The sequence below is a fragment of the Mercenaria mercenaria genome, chromosome 15 (genome assembly GCF_021730395.1).
Source record: "Mercenaria mercenaria strain notata chromosome 15, MADL_Memer_1, whole genome shotgun sequence".
NCBI lineage: Eukaryota > Metazoa > Mollusca > Bivalvia > Venerida > Veneridae > Mercenaria > Mercenaria mercenaria.
Genome location: NC_069375.1, coordinates 44,770,331 through 44,788,071, shown reverse-complemented (window position 1 = coordinate 44,788,071; position 17,741 = coordinate 44,770,331). Strand labels below are relative to the sequence as shown.

At 35.4% G+C, this 17,741-nt stretch overlaps 1 protein-coding gene across 6 annotated transcripts in view; it reads left to right on the top strand.

Moving 5' to 3' along the window:
- The window catches only part of LOC123553411 (prostaglandin G/H synthase 2-like), a 68,198-nt gene extending 52,468 nt beyond the window's left edge, over positions 1-15,730 (top strand). For all 6 annotated transcript variants that reach the window (XM_053525150.1, XM_053525146.1, XM_053525149.1 and 3 more), the window contains 8 exons: positions 5,233-5,382; positions 6,063-6,206; positions 6,771-6,949; positions 8,571-8,654; positions 10,621-10,867; positions 11,654-11,940; positions 12,758-12,902; positions 15,239-15,730. In XM_053525150.1, the coding sequence (XP_053381125.1) occupies positions 5,233-5,382; positions 6,063-6,206; positions 6,771-6,949; positions 8,571-8,654; positions 10,621-10,867; positions 11,654-11,940; positions 12,758-12,902; positions 15,239-15,597 (1,595 nt within the window). In that variant the 3' untranslated portion in view covers positions 15,598-15,730. The remainder of the gene's footprint in view (positions 1-5,232; positions 5,383-6,062; positions 6,207-6,770; positions 6,950-8,570; positions 8,655-10,620; positions 10,868-11,653; positions 11,941-12,757; positions 12,903-15,238) is intronic.
- The last annotated feature ends 2,011 nt before the right edge of the window (positions 15,731-17,741 follow it).

Sequence of the window (17,741 nt, the reverse complement as noted above, 5' to 3'; positions counted from 1 at the left end):
AAAAAATGTACAGAAAACAAACATATTACTTATTTATTATCCAAATGGAAATTTAGATTCCATGTACTTTCTGTATTTCATGTACATGTACTGTGAATAAAAAAAAAAAATTGTTAGGGGGAAGTAATTTTCATGGACTTCTTTATTGTATCAAATCATGAAAAGAAATTTTCCATTTGTTGTGACTTTAAAATGTGGAATCCAGGAATACTTGTCCCAATGAAATAGCAATTTTTGTCAAAACCATGAAATTTTTTGGCCTTGAAATTAAATGATTTTTGAGCATGTCTAATTCTGGGAGATTCTCATTTTGACATAAGTATATGCCCCCACCTCTGACTGTTCCTTGCAGGGAGTAAGTTGCTACTGGGTCAGATTCCTGTAAGACTGAGGTCTTTAACCTTGACATACAGTACAGTTAACTGAACTACTGTTATAATGGCTTAACAATGGTATCAAATAAATAAAATATATTTACTCTGAAGACGTACCCCAAACCTGATCACCCCTTGTCCAGGATCGGAAAGTGTATTTAAATAAATCACCCAGATATCAATTTCCCCTGACATTATCTCTAGACCATCTTTAATCATACATAACTTGTAGTAAGTCTTTGTTATGACATTTTAATATTTGAGAGTACTGAAATATGTACTATTAAAGCTAGGCATTCACAGCATTTTGGGAAAAAAAATGTATAAAGTCAAAGTGGCTTCATGTTTAATCTTTAGTCAGCTGGTGGCAAGTGATTCTGCCTACGCGACCAGTGCAGACCAAAATCAGCCTGCATATCTGTGTTTTCTATTCAGTCAGTAAATTTTCAGTGAACACCCCATTGAATAATAAGTGGAACTGCCCAAATTTAATGATGGACCGATCCATTTTAGAAATACAGCAGGTAAAGGTTACATGGGTTTACAGTCGGCAGTTTTTGATGTCATTACAGTCAGACCTGTATTAAGTAGCCAGCCAAGGGGGCAACACAGTCTGGTTGCTTAGGCAGTTGACTGCTTTAGACACATTTTAAGTTAGTGCAATAAGTCTGTTTGCAAAGTTAGATTACTGGCAGCTTAAGGCAAGTGGCAGTTTAATAAAGGTGGCCGCTAATGCAGGTACAGCTGTACATATTTTTAAATGATGTTTTAATGTTAATTTTGACTTAATAAACTCGTACGATGGGTGTTGAAAAAAAAAAATCTGGAAAAGTGCTCTAATTTATCTTTATTTCTGGTCCAAATTCTTGTAAAATTTGAAGAACATAAAAAATCATTAAATGCGAATATATAAATAACAGATTTCAGAACATGCACATTATTTATTTATCATCTCTATGGCAATGTCACTACCTCTAAAGCGAAACAAGGTCATTATGATGATGTCATATCACACACAATTAATCAAAATGAATACAACTCATGATTGCAAGTGGTTAAGTATTTCTTGTCATTGCATGCATTTTCTTACACCTTCCTACAAACAAATAAATACTGTTCATATGACATTACTATCATACTGATGAAATGGGACATTGAACCGTGTGGACTGCAAGTCATCAGCAATATTCTCCTTTTAAACTTTTAAACCTCCCGTACCACTAATAAAAAATTGTTTTCTTCAGGGCATTGACTCTTAAAGCATTTGTCTTTTTCATTGATTTTTTTTATTCAAAACAAAAGATGTTACCTCATGTCTACGTTCAACACAGATATTCAAGTGATGATCAATGAAATATGCCTGCCAAACATTTAAAAAAATATATAAATTAATGATGTGACATTTATAATTTAACCTTGTTATTAGTGTAATGCTTATATTTCACATTAATATTCAGAATGAAAATAAACAATGTCTTCTTGTGGTTTATTTAAGAATTAATATATATCATCCAGTGATTTGTTGTTGAATAAATCATTGTTTACAGTTCAGATGCGAAGGAATTATGTCGTGAGGGCGTAGCCCGAGTGATATAATAATACGCATCTGAACGACAAACAATGATTTATTCAAGAGCAAATCACTAAATGAGATATATTATTTCGATTCTAACACGTTACAAAGGATTTTAAAGTACATTCTTGATGACATGCATTAAATATTTGCCCATTTTCAATCGGTTTCTTTTCCAGCGCACCGCTATGCCGTTTGACGCCATGACGTAATAATTGTGACGTCAGAACAGTGATTTGTTGTATGATAATTCACTGCTTTCTTCCTTCTTTGTTTAATAGGAAAATGAATTGGATCGTGTTAGAATATCTGGTTTACCACAATTCATCATTCAGATGCTTAGATACTTAACCCGGCCCTCATTGTTTAATTCCTTCACATCTGGACTCTGAACCATTGTAAATCAAGCAATAAACAATGCCAACACATTGATTATTTTTTAAAAGGTATATTGAATATTTTCACCCCATCTGTGAACATGTAGCTTTAATGAAATAAAAATGTCATGTTTTACATTCTGTAAAGTCATGGCTCATAGGCCATTAGCTTCATAAATATGTCTTTTATTTGCTCTGGGTCAGAAAGATTGTATTGCCTAAATAGTCATTAATATATGAATAAGCGGCCCAAGCATTTCTTAGTGTGTGGTTATAACATTGATGTTTATATGCATGAAATGAATGACAATTTTTGGCAATAAAGAATCATTTATAGAATGTTTTTAATTCTTAACAATAGGAAAAATTTATTCATAACTGTAATCATCATTTTGTGTTTTGTACTTTACTAAAGTAAAAGCGCAGTTAGAAGCTGAAAATTTATGATAATATTACTTTTAAAATGTGTATACTGATGTTTAACTAGATACAATTACGTAAAATAGCGCAGTTATACGGTGGGAAAATTTAAATGTGAAAGTGCGATATTAATATGAAGTCTTCCCGTCATGTTTTTGCACCATTGTATCATTATTATCTTCACATCTTCTTGTCGCATTATCACCATTATAAATCTCTTGAGGCGAAGGGTCAGAATAATGATGTCCGTAATGGAACACCATACCAAACAGAAAATTGGCATACTTAGGACTACGGAAATGTCAGCTTTACAGTGGTTTGTAAATTTTAAAGTACTAATGAATTTCAAAAAGATGTATATTTTGTATATAAGTTACAAAATGAGCCGTGCCATGAGAAAACCAACATAGCGACTTTGCAACCAGCATGGATCCAGACCAGCCTGCACAGTCTGGTCAGGATCCATGCTGTTCATTTTCAATGCCTATTTCAATTAGAGAAACCGTTAGCGAACAGCATGGATCCTGACCAGACTGCGCAGATGTGCAGGCTGGTCTGGATCCATGCTGGTCGCAAAGCCACTATGTTGGTTTTCTCATGGCACGGCTCAAATACCAAATACAGTCAAAATTTGATGTCTCCAACCTGCTTATCTCTAAATTCCAGCTGTCTTGAAGACATTTTCAAGCCCTGTCCTGAAAACTAATGCACAAAATATAATTTTAAGTCGAATTTCTGTTATCTTGAAGTAAATCGCTTGATCCCTTGGAATTCAAGATACTGAATATAAAATGAGCCGCGCCATGAGAAAACCAACATAGTGGGTTTGCGACCAGCATGGATCCAGACCAACCTGCGCATCCGCACAGTCTGGTCAGGATCCATGCTGTTCGCTGACAGTTTCTCTAATTGCAAAAGGCTTGAAAGCGAACAGCAAGGATGCTGACCAGACTGCGCGGATGCTCAGGCTGGTCTGGATCCATGCTGGTGGAAAACCCACTATGTTGGTTTTCTCATGGCACGGCTCAAATGTATATTTTTTTTAAAAACTGTTATTTGTCAGAAACACCAATCACTTGAAGCAGTTCAAATATAGAATACCGGTATGTATTTAGGGAAACGACTGTGAACAGCATAAACTGTTCAAGTTAAACCATGTTTTACTGAATTTTGTCCTTAAGTTGAGAATGATCAGGCATGATGAAGGAAAATGATGTAAAATGCTTGCTGTCACAACTTAAGAAGTACCAAAATTGATGTAACAGCTTTTTAATTTGATCAAACTTTGGACTTGTCAAATTAAAAATACTTTAACATCCCACTATCAGTTACAAAGATGATTTACTCTACATACTGACATATCCTTTTTCTTTTAATCTTTGTATATATCAAACAAACTGAGAAAAAAGATGTCTATTCAGTGAAATGAACAGTTTTCTACCACCCAGTGTCATCTATAGTTTATGAGATTTCGGTCTCCGCTGTACAAGTTTTAATTTAACGTTCAAATATTTTTTGTAATAACTTTGGGTATAAAATGCTTTGATGCATCATTGTACAGATGTAGAAAATATTTGAATGTGAGTTTATCTCATTATATATATCAAAAGCAATTGAAATAACTTTGTTGTGCGGCTATGAAGGAAAAAAAAAAAAAGTTTCAGTCAGATTGACTCACTTTCCCTTCACCTATGACTATGCTGCAATATACAGAGTTAATAATCTATTATATGGCCCTTTATGACTGTACTGGAGTATAGAGAGTTATGGCTCTTTGCTATGAAGAATCTTGTGTATTCAACTCGTCACTTTCTGAGTAACTGTACAGAATTACTCTAAGGTACATGTAGCATTTTCTGTTATTCTAACATAAGACAGCTCTATTTGGCTTGGGCACTAACCAGTCCCCTGGAATTCTGCAAATATTATAGCAAGAAAGAACTTGGATTATTCTAGTATGTTTTTCTTAGCATTGAAATATAGTGTACAGCCACTTTTCCAGGGCTTATTTGAGCTGCACCATGAGAAAAGCAACATAGTGGCTTTGCGAACAGTCTGGTCAGGATCCATGCTGTTCGCTAATGGTTTCTCAACTTGCAATAGGCTTTGAAATTGAACAGCATGGATCCTGACCAGACTGTGCGGATGTGCAGGCTGGTCTGGATCCATGCTGGTCGCAAAGCCACTATGTTGGTTTTCTCATGGCGCGGCTCATTTTCTTTTGTTATGTTTCCGTTTGTAAAGTGTCATAACTGAAACCTTGATAAACAAGTGTGCTGATTTGTTACTTGCCGTTACTGCTTCTTCCAGAGAAACTGACGGTGACCCCTTTACGGAAGCAAAAAGTCTTCAGGTTCAGTGTTATATGTATCAGGAACTGAACTACTTTTTTGCAGGTTCAAAGTATGTGAAGAGGTTTACTCATGTACCTGTATTATTAATGCAGGCAACTAAGTGATGTATCTTAAGCTTGTTCTTTCTGTTACAGCGACATTCTGGAAGCGTGTTGTCTGGTTGATAAAGCCAGACTCAGACTTCGTGCATGAGTTACTGACTGAAGCAAAACATAGCTGGATATGGACCATTGTGAACAGGATACCTGGGCTATCTGATGCTGTCATGAAAAGAATATACCTGAGTAAGTTTAGCCGTGCCATGAAAAAACCAACATACTGGGTTTGTGACCAGCATGGATCCAGACCAGCCTGCGCATCCACGCAGTCTGGTCAGGATCCATGCTGTTCGCTTTCAAAACCTACTGGAATTAGAGAAACCTATAGCAAACAGCATGGATCCTGACCAGACTGCACGGATGCGCAGGCTGGTCTGGATCCATGCTGGTCGCAAACCCACTATGTTGGTTTTCTCGTGGCGTGGCTCAGTTAGTTTTTTAAGAATGGTAGAAGATACTGATCATTCTGTCAGTTATGAATGTTTCTTTTGAAAAAGAAATAAAAGATTAAATTTTGTACTAGATTAAACGAAAATAAACCTTTTTGTTTTATTTACTTTGAATAATCATTTGAACCAAGAAATGTTACAAGTGATCAAAATGTGATTTGTAAGAAAATGTGGCGATGATATGACAGACTTTCACTAACCTTTATTGAATAGCCATCTTGACCCAAATAACAATATTTGATGTCCATGATATTAAATTATTTCACAGTACACTTTTTAGTTCCTAGCTGTAATGAATGAATGAGCATGAATTTTCATATTTTAAGATTATAAATTCTTAAACTTATCTAGTCCAGTATAGTTTGCGTTAGTTATTTTTAGGCACGAGTCTTTAAGATTGACATTTATGACTTACAGTACGTGGAGCCATGGTAGATTCACCAGCCACCTACACATCGGAACATGATTATATTACTTATGAAGCTTATGGTAACAGATCTTATTTTGCACGTGCACTGCCTCCCGTGCCAAAAGATTGTCCTACACCTTTAGGAGTTGTAGGTAAGTTTCTCTTGGTTCAGTTCAAGTTTTTTCTCTAACCGGGCCCCCGTCTGTAGAATGTCCATGGACAAGCAAAGTTTTCCATGGAAAGTGCTAGGGAATATTTCTTGGTGTACCAGGGAATATTTCCAGGGATACTATGGAAATATTCCAGAAACATTAACAGACTAAACCTTTCAAATTTTCCATGGAACACTGGATTTTTTCCATGGAAATCTGTTCCAATCCCTGGACATTCTACAGACAGTTGACCCTTTTATCTGGTTGCCTTGAGAGAGCAGTAAAACTCTCTAAGACAAATTGCTTTGACAATTTGTATGCCGACTGCCACACTATCAATAATTATTTTGTTCTTTATTTAAATACAGTTATAATAATAGTTTCGTCATTGCTGTATGACCTAACTTGTGTTGATATGACTTAAAAGGTGGTTAGCTGGTTAACTGCCCAGTGGTTAATAACTGAAATGCTGTTGAAATATGGTTGTTAAACCCAAAACAAAACAAAGTTAACCATAATTTATAAGACAGAAAAGGTATATGAAATGTCTCTGTTCATACGCAGGTGCTAAAGAACTTCCAGATGCAGGTATGATAGTGGACAAACTGATGAAACGTACTGTTTTCAAACCTGATCCAAGAGGTTCCAATGCCTTGTTTACATTTTTTGCACAACACTTTACCCATCAGTTCTTCAAGACAGATTTTCAGCGTGGACCTGGGTTCCAGTGGGGAGGACATGGGGTAAGTGAGGTGTCTTTAAATTTACTGTTTAGAATCATTTGATTTTTATCCCATTATACTGCAACCACATTGGCTCAGTGGTCAAGCATCCGCTATAGAGTTTGGGGTTTGCACTCCACTCCGGTCATGTCGACAGTGTTATGAAAATAGATCTAGCAGCCTCCTCTCTTGGCGATCAGCATTAGAGACTGGTGAGCCCTTAGGTCAGTATAACGTGACTCCCTTGGGTCAGTATCACGTGACTCCCTTAGGTCAGTATAACGTGACTCCCTTAGGTCAGTATAACGTGACTCCCTTGGGTCAGTATAATGTGACTCCCTTAGGTCAGTGTAACGTGACTCCCTTGGGTCAGTATATCGTGACTCCCTTGGGTCAGTATAACGTGACTCCCTTAGGTCAGTATAACGTGACTCCCTTAGGTCAGTATAAGGTGACTCCCTTGGGTCAGTATAACGTGACTGGGCAGGATATCGTGTCCTATGTCTTTGGCCTGATATGCCAGTGAGGCAGTATGATGAAGCTGGGTATTGTTTTTTTGCTACAAGTAGAATCTTGTCCTTATATGACTGAAAAATCACCTAAAAAAAGATGTTAAATTCAAAATTACCCATACAGAGTGATCTTAGCTAACTCAACTTCAGATACTTAAACCATAATAAGGAAAGGTGGAACACATAACTAAACATCAAATGAGCCGCGCCATGAGAAAATCAACATAGTGGCTTTGCAACCAGCATGGATCCAGACCAGCCTGCGCATCTGCGCAGTCTGGTCAGGATCCATGCTGTTCGCTAACAGTTTCTCCAATTCCAATAGGCTTTAAAAGCGAACAGCATGAATCCTGACCAGACTGCGCGGATGCGCAGGCTGGTCTGGATCCATGCTGGTCGCAAAGCCACTATGTTGGTTTTCTCATGGCACGGCTCAAATGTAAATAACTGTCATTTTGTTAAATCTGACCAGTTTTCAGGCTATTTTAGCCCTTCATCTGGGATACCGGATACATATAAAACTTCAGAAAACTAAAAAAAAAATGTGCAATAATTTTAAATCGTATTATTGCATCTTGCTTAGTATTCATAAATTTTCCTGTTCTTTGAAATACGATGCAACATTTATGTTTCATTACGTACATTTAATATTATTTAAAATTCAGTGTAAAGTAGATTAGAATATTTTTTATATAAACTTTTGTAATGTTTTGAATTGAAATAGGAATATTTTATAAAACTGAGCAGACAAAAACCGTATCGTATAGCTACTAATAATCAGATATGATACAACTTATTTCATTTTTACATAATTGGTAGTGTATTTGTATGTAATCGATAGTGTCTGTAGAAATATGATAAGCCTTTCAAATAAAGGTAAAAGCAGTGCGCTTACATAAAAAAGATGTTTACCTTTATAAACTTATTGTCTGTTTTTATGTCATAATATTTGCAAGATTTTAGCTATGTGTATTTTCAATAATCTTATCTCACATGGTTATTGTTTTCTCAAAAATGATACTGCAAGCAACAACAGTTAACAACAAGGCTATCTGTTATTAAGCGATCAAAAAACATACAGGAAACTAAAACATTGAATGCAGGAAATTTATTGTATTTTTTTTTTACAGGTGGATGTATCCCATGTGTACGGTAAAGACAAACATGTAGAAAATATGTTGAGAAGTTTTGAAGATGGCAAGTTAAAAATGCAGGTAAATGCATCCACTGCAGGCAGTAATTCATATTGGCTCCTTAACTTTTTAAAAATCATTTAATATTTTTTTACTAGATTATACTAATTTATTTTAGGTCAATTGTGAAGTTCTACAACTTATATTAATCACTCTCATCACCTTATTCCTGATGGAATCCATCGCCACGTAGGTAAGAGAGAAGAGAAGCCAGTGTCCCTTTTAATGCTGAGTGCAAAGCAGGGGAGCAACTGGTACCATTTTTCATATCTTTAACCAGGTTTTCAACGAAAACCTGAGTTATTAGATTGGGGTATGTCGTCGGTCAGGCGGGTGGGCGGGCGGGCGGATGGGCGGCGGCGTCAAACTGGTGTTTCCGGTCAATAACTTTTGTTTCGGTAAAGATATTTGAATAAAACTTGGTATGTATGTAGCTTATATCAAGACAAAGGCTGGGATTGATTTTGGGGTTTTTGGGGTCAAGGTCAAGGTCACTGTTACTTAAAATAGAAAAAGGGTTTCCGGTCAATAATAACTTAGGAATGAGCTATCATGATGAAACTTGGTGTATAGAAAACTTATATAAAGTTGTAGCTAGGGATTGATTTTGGGGTTTCTGGGATCAAGGTCAAGGTCATTGTTACTAAAAATAGGGTTAGGGTTAGGGCTGTGCTTTAAAGTGGTGCACTGTGATTCAGTATACTTTTTTATTCTTATGAAAAGTGTTGAAAACCTGGTTTTCGTGGCATTGCCGCGTTTCTTGTTGGTATGATGCGACTGGGGATCAAACCCCTGACCTCCCGCACTTGAAGCAGACGCTCTACCACTTGGCTATTGAGGCAGTTAATTTTTTACTAGTGATAAATGTTCCCAAAGAAGTGACTCAACTAATGCCCAGAGCAAAACTGTCAGGATTATCAATTCAAGGTCAAGGTTGAACAGGTTGATCCAAAGTAGGTAGAATTTCATAGAGAACATGTACAATGTCACGTACAGCATAGTCCCATGCCCACCATTGTGACTTCAGGATATTTATGTTTGAAGATTTGATAAGATCTGTAAGACCTAAAAATTTCTTTATCTTTTCAAAAATTGTGGTTGTGTATCGCAAAATTATTTAATGCATGGGTGTGAAATTTTGTGGTTTTCTTATCAAGATGAAATGAGTGGAGATTTTATGTTTTTGTTGAGATTTTATTTTGTGGATTGACATAGCCAAGAAATCCATGAAAATTATCCCCCCCCCCCCCCCCCCCCCCCCCCCCACCACCTCCCCATCCCCCACCCACCCCCACCCTGCGAATATCAGTGAGTTCACAGTATTATCGATAGTATATAATCTACATCATTGTCTTTATTGAAACGTAGTTTTTACCTAATAATTTCTGATTAGACCCATTGGTAATTTACATCCTTTAATGCTCAGGTGGTCAAGTGTTGTTCCATATCAGGGAAATTATATCTTGATAAACTTCATGTGTTATCATATTACTTCACATTTTTGGTAATTGTAAAAAAGAAAGAAAAAGAACTGACAAATTGGTCCTTTATAGTAATTTATGTTTTATACAGTTTAAAACATAATTTTGGACTCTTATTTACATAATACTCTAAATAAAATGGGAAGTCATTTATATTCATGAGGAGCAATGTTTTATGGATTTTATTACTGCAAGTCACAAACAAAAATCCCATTCGATCTTCTTCAAAAGTTTAAAGACACAGATTTATATCCCCTTAAAATAGTCATTTCAGCAAAAGCAATACAAATTTCATGCCATGAAATTGAATGAGAAAGATTAAGTATAAATCAAACTTAAGAGTTACTGTCCAACTGAAGTACTCTTCAAATTAAAAAAAGAAAAAAACACACACACACATACTGTTCTTTATGAAGAGAATTTCAATTAAATAATTTATAAAAAAAAATTCTGCATGTACCTCCATATTTTAGATATATTTTATTCTTCCTTTCTTTTTTGAATAGACGATAAATGGAGAATCATGGCCACTCCTCCTGAAAGATGTAGAAGTGCCGATGCATTATCCTCCGAGCGTGCCAAAGGAAATACAGTTTGCCCTCGGACACAAGGATTTTGGCTTGTTGCCAGGATTATTTATGTACGCTACAATATGGATGAGGGAACATAATCGGGTCTGTGATATATTAAAGGGAGAGCATCCTGAATGGGACGATGAAAGGCTCTTCCAAACCACAAAATTAGTAATTTTAGGTAAGGGGTCAGGTGGCGTAATTTTCTTTTAAAGAGAACTGCTGTTGAACTATTTTATTTCGTAGATAGAAAGTTTTTTGTTGTGGGCCAAAATTAAGTGGAATTTTTCTAGTTTTGGGTCAAAATTAAGTGGAATTTTTCTTGTTTTGGGCCAAAATTAAGTGGAATTTTTTTGTTCGTTGGGATTTAATTTCATACTTTGTCTAAGCCGTTAAATTCATGAAAATTCATGGTACGCAGATATTAATGGTTTCACAGTTTATCAGTTTAATTTATTGCTGAAATTAAGACATCTTTTCAGCTGTGTAGGCAATGAATAACATGTTCTACCTGTGACAAATTTGAAATCTTTATATAAAACTAAGCAATGTATTCAATTGTGAGAAATGAACATAAATTGAAAAGTAGTATATTTATTATCATATTGTTTCACATATTTCTCTGTTTTATATTTCATCCGTAACAAAAGAGATAAGAAATATTCATTTGAAAGACTGTTACATCTAATAATTATTTCTTTATTGATGTTTTTTAAGGTAGTGGATCGGTAATGACAGTTGGCAGTTTCCATACATTTTCGTATTTGTGTCTGTTATTTTGGTATTCTTCAGCCATAAATATAGTTCATACAAGCAGTGGTTTCCATAACAACAGGAGACTGCCAAAGTCCACAATGGAGAAAAGGTAATCGAAGGGAAAATTACGGATTTTCATGACGGGTCCACTACCTTTAAATTAAATCTCTATGTCATAATCTTACAAAATGATTTTTCTCGTGTTTTTCAGGAGAAACCATAAAGGTTGTGGTAGAAAACTATGTACAGCATTTAAGTAATTACAATTATCAATTGGTTTTTAAACCAGAACTACTTTTTGGGCAGTCGCATCAGTATTCTAACCGAATTACAGCCGAGTTTAATCACATGTATCATTGGCATCCATTAATGCCAGATGAGTTCAATATCTCTGGGACTACTTACACTGTGAAAGATTTTCTCTTCCGTCCTGATATAGTTCTGAAACATGGAATGAGAGATTTCGTTGATGGACTGGTACATCAGAGAGCTGGCGCAGTAAGTACATATAAAGTTGTTTTATAGACTATGTGATATGTATAGTTGCTGAGTGGTTACGGTGACTGATGTTTTTGAATCACTGGTCCCTTTCTGTTGTAGGTCAAAACCTTGCTTGAGGTGTAAATTTTTCTCATGTAAGGAAGCTTGCCAGCTGGCTTGTGAAAAGTTAGTGGATCTACTTGTCTGCCCACCCAGAGGAGAAACTGGGGTCTCCCCTCGACATTAAATGTTGCAGTATGGCATAGTCATAAATTGTACTGGAGACTTGAAACCCAAAAAGCCGAACAAACAAAACGAAATATATACTTTGGTAAAAGACAATATAGAACATTTTGAATGCTATTCAAACATCTGTAATCTTCAGATCTCTTTGAACATTTTACATCCTGTTTAGGTCTATACATATTGTTCATTTATGATAAATCTACAGTTTACTAATAATTTAATTATACTGTTCCAAGGTCAGTATGTATATATGTTAATCTGTACAAAACAAATGGTAAAAAAAAAGAATTAAAAAAATTAAGAGATAGCTTTCCAAAAGGACTAAGTGTAGAAGTTGTGTTTTTATCAAAGTAATTACTTAACCCATTTTGTTTGTTTTTTTTTGGAAAGGGAGACAACTCGGAAATTTTATCTTTTATAGTTATAGTGGGAGTTATCCTTTTAAAAAATTAAGAGATAGCTTTCCAAAAGGACTGTTTTTTTATCAAAGTAATGTTCTTCTGAAAGGGAAACAACCCTGAAATTTCATCTTTTATAGTTATAGTGGGAGTTATCCTTTTGTGACATATTTTTTTGTATTCTCTTTCAGTTTACCCACCATAACCACAATTTTTATACACTTCCTGTTGCCAAGCAGACTATTTTACATGGAAGAGCACTTAGATACCAGTCCTTTAATCAATATAGGAAAAGATTTAGTCTACCACCTTACCAAACATTTGAAGATTTAACTGGTATGTATTTAATTTTATGAAAGAAATGACTACAACTAAAACATGTGTTAGGGTTTTGCGACCAGCAAAAATCCATAACAGTGCATTTCCATACTGATTTTAGCTCGACTATACGAAGTATAAGGAGAGCTATCCTACTCGACCCGGCGTCAGCGTCTTTCCGCGTCCCCACCTTGGTTAAAGTTTTTTTACACTTTCTCTTTTTTCAACTTATCTCTGTAATTACTTGATGGATTTGATTCAAACTTGAAATACTTATTCCTCATCATCATCCACATCATCTGACATAAGGGCCATAACTCTGGCACCAATATTTCATGAATTATCCCCCCTTTTCACTTAGGTTTTCAGGTTAAAGTTTTAATGCACTTTCACTCTATCTCTGTTATTATTGAATGGATTTGATTCAAACTTAAAATAGTTGTTCAACATCATCACCCACATCATATGACACAAGGTGCATAACTCTGGCACCATTTTTTCATAAATTATTCCCCCTTTTTACTTAGAATTTCAGGTTAAAGTTTTGGTGCACTTTAAATCTACCTCTGTTATTACTGAATGGATTTGATTCAAACTTAAAATAGTTGTTCAGCATCATCACCCACATCATATGACACAAGATGCATAACTCTGGCACAATTTTTCATGAATTATTCCCCTTTTTACTTAGAATTTCAGGTTAAAGTTTTATGCACTTTCACTCTATCTCTTGTTATTACTGAATGGATCTGATTCAAACTTAAACAATTGTTCAACATCATTACCCTTATCATATGACACAAGGTGCATAACTCTGGCACCAATTTTTCATAAATCATTCCCCCTTTTTACTTAGAATTTTAGGTTAAAGTTTTGATGCACTTTCACTCTGTCTCTGTTATTACTGAATGAATTTGATTCAAACTTAGAATAGTTGTTCAACATCATCACCCACACCATATGACACAAGGTGCATAACTCTGGCACCAATATTTAATGAATTATGCCCCTTTTTGCTTAGGATATACTTATGTAGTTTTTTGATACATTTTATCTTTACCTCTCTTATTACTTTAAGTTGATATTTTTGACATAGACTCAGGCTATTGTGCAATATCTTTATCCACAATTGGAGTCATTAAACACTCCAGTGACAGCTCAAGTTTCCTCAGATGTGCCCAGTTTCACTATCCAGCGTCGAAATAGTCGAGCGTGCTGTCTCCTGTGACAGCTCTTGTTTATCAACTTTTCAAACTTGTATGCAACTGATAAAGCAAGACTATGGATCCAGATCAGACTGCATGGATGTGCTGGCTCAAAGTCCTAACACTGGTCTTTGCACAGTGGTGCTCAAATATTTATATTCGCTGCCCCCTTCCCATGCAGTCTGATCATGATCTGCACTGTTCGCCATTCAGTCAGTATCATATGGTATGCACTCCTTTTAACAGTTAATGGTAATGTCCAAGTTGAAAGATGGACAAGTTTATTATAGAAATTTACAGGGTAAGTGTGAAATCACTTAATTTTGTGATTCATCAAAAAGTTCCATTTCCTGGCAATCATTGTTTTTGAAATAATTCAAAAACAGATGGAATTAAAGGGAATTGTATGTGTTCTTTGGAATTTAATTTTGTGAATTGACCCAACCATGAAATCCACTGAAATTAGACCCTAATAAATATTGATAATTTCACAGTAAATGTCCAGCAGTTTCTTTCAGGGGAAGTCTTTTATCTTTGTAAACAGATAACTAGGTAAAATTTTAAGGTTTAAAAAGCAAATACATGTACAGTATATTAAATATAAATCCCTGTGCTTTGCTTCATTTTGTCATACCAAAGTGTCTGAAGGCAATTTCAACAACAGAAGTCGCTTCCATTCACATTATGTGTCATGGGACATCTGTGTTGGAGTGAGAAGGATATCTGACTTTGAAATGCCCCTTATTACCTTGAGGTGTTTCCATGTCTGTTATTGAACTCTATCATCCAGCTAGCTTTTGGAAGAGGTCTATCAAATTGTCTGTTTGTACATGGAACAATGTCTGAAAGGGTATCTAAGCTAGGTCTTTCACCAGATTTGTGATACTCTAAATCATTCATATTTGTAGGAGACCATCATGGATTTTGTATTTTGAGTTGATTCACAAAAATAAATCCCAGCAAACAAGTCAAAATTACCAACTTTAGGACCCATGAAATTAAATAGTTTCCCAGTATGACTGCAGCTGATTGTTTGACTGAAAATCCAACAAAAAAAGTAACTATATGTACAATAAAAATATATATATTGTGAATATTAAAAATTTTGAAGTAAATTTTATAAATAACATAAAATAATTTGTTTTCCAGGTGATACAGAAGTAGCAAAAGACTTGGAAGAAATATATGGTGATATAGATGCTGTAGAATTTTATGTTGGTATTGTTGTGGAAAAAACTAGACCAAAGGCGATATTTGGATCAACTGTGATAGAACGGGGAGGACCTTTTTCTGTAAAGGGGCTTTTATCAGCCCCTATTTGTAGTCCGCAGTATTGGAAACCATCCACTTTTGGTGGAGATGTTGGGTTTGACTTAGTAAAAACTGCATCATTAGAGAAGTTATTCTGTAAGAATATGGCAGACTGTCCTAAGATCTCATTTGAAGTTCCAAAAGGCTCTGAAAGTTGTACGAAAGAAACCCAAAGCTGCACAAAGAATGAGTTATAGCAGATGTTTTTCAACACAGTATGAAGGAGATCTGGATACGTGACTGAACTATACTATTCTGAATTAACTGAATTAAGAATCAGTCCAGCTTAAAAAACCAGCAGTCACTATCTTTCACAGCAGATCCTCTGTTGGGTTTTTCTGATTTCTGACATGCCTTGTCATCATCAAGATAGTGCTTGTGCAAGAAGTGGGTAAGGGGACGATGTATCAGCGCCAAAAAAATCTAACAGCATGAAAATCTTATGCAGTGTGTTAACTGCAGGTACCACTGATGTTTTTATATAGTCTAGATGGCTTTTTATTGATTCAATTCAGAGCAGAGAGAATGTGGGACATATTTGCTGTGTTTCATATCATCCAGTCAATTCTGAACCTGCGTTACAGGCAGATGTGAGGAATATTGTTTTAAGTCTTTAAAGAAAATCATTATATAATTTGTTCAGTTTGCTTTGGGACCTCATTTGCTGAGGGGTGAAGGTCCCTAGCTTAGAATCACCTGTCTCTCATTTCTGTGGGTTTGAACACTACTTAGACCATCATATGAGGAAGCCATCCAGCCAGCTTGCAGAAGGTCAGTGGATCTGTTCAGGTGCCAGCTCATGTTTGAGATAATGTCAAGAGGATGGCACCTGGGCTTGGATCTTTTTCATCATTAAAGCTAGCAGTCAGTCATAAAAATCCATATGAATGCAAATTTTGATGTGAATGTTTGTATGTCTGTAATTGTACTTTGTCTTTACTAGAGTGTTTGAAATATTTTATTTTTGGAATTTGCAGATTAAGAAAACCGAACTGATTGTGAAACTGACCTGTCAATGTAGACAGCACTTGAATTTCCAGGGATAATTTAAAACTAACAGATTTTGTAAACTTGCCTTGAAATGCTTCATGAATTAATGTACATGAAGGAATCTTGAATTTGTATATGTACTTGAATTAGATATTGTTTATGTTATTAATAAAAATGCCTTATATTTATACAAATCATGTGTCTCATATTACTTCACACCTGTCTTAGATCACACAATATACCACAGACTTGTACACTTTATTAATTGTTGAAAGATAACATAAAGGCATTTTAGCACTGTTGGTCCCCTGCTAGTTGTAAGGCTTGCTGCCCTTTCCCCCAGTCTTCTGTCCGGTTATAAACACTAAACATAGGATCTTACATTTGTGAAAGATGGTGTAATTTAGTCAGATTATCAGATGTTCCTCAACTGTGATAACTTGAAGTGTGTGATAATGGAAAATAAGGAACTTATGCGCGTCCTTTTATTTTGCTGGTATGTGAAAAACAGGTTGCTATGGCAACTCCTATTTAGAAAAAAACTTGAAAATGTAATCACTGATAACTTAAGAAGTGTAGGAGGATTTTTCAGGAAACATGAAGAATGCAATACAGAAAAGATGCAAATTATTTTATTTTGTTTTTCTGCCAGTTTGTCCGTCTGTCTGATTACCCTTTAGTCAAACAGGTTCAACGGATCGACTGTAATAGCCTGGTTCATAAATGATGGGTAATTTTGAGGATATGCAGTACATGTATATTGTATTTGGTTGCAATGATTACATAACGGCAGTATGGAGAATATGCAAACCATTACAATTGTTTCGCCACATCCAAAATTGTTTATGCTGTAGTAACAAAGTGTTATTCCGGTAGAAGACTTTGACCGCTCGAATGCTTTACAGCTGATATTCTCCTACTTTTCTTAAACAGTCATATCCTGGATTGACACAAATGTAAAAAAAATGGGGGATTAAAGAGGTAGTCAGCGCAACGCGAAATTATATAAAATGGTTAAAAAACATAAACAAAAATCATTGGAAGCATAGGCTTAATGCAACCAAGTAGAATAATAACAGACTCGATTTGATTGAGTCTTTTTAACAGTGCAATGCCCCTCACACTGCCAGCTACTAACGGCTTAAGCGGGTGTCTGTTGTCAAAAAAATGAATGGACTCCCATGATGCAAAAGGATCAGAAATGGTAACAGCACTGAGTCGAAGTACGATTCTTTTACTAACGACTTTCGGGACAGAAATGCACTCACTATGTCCAAGAGTCACTCATATTCTATTCTATTCTGCGCCATACCTTTTCACAATCCATTTTGTTAAAAACCCTATCGGAACC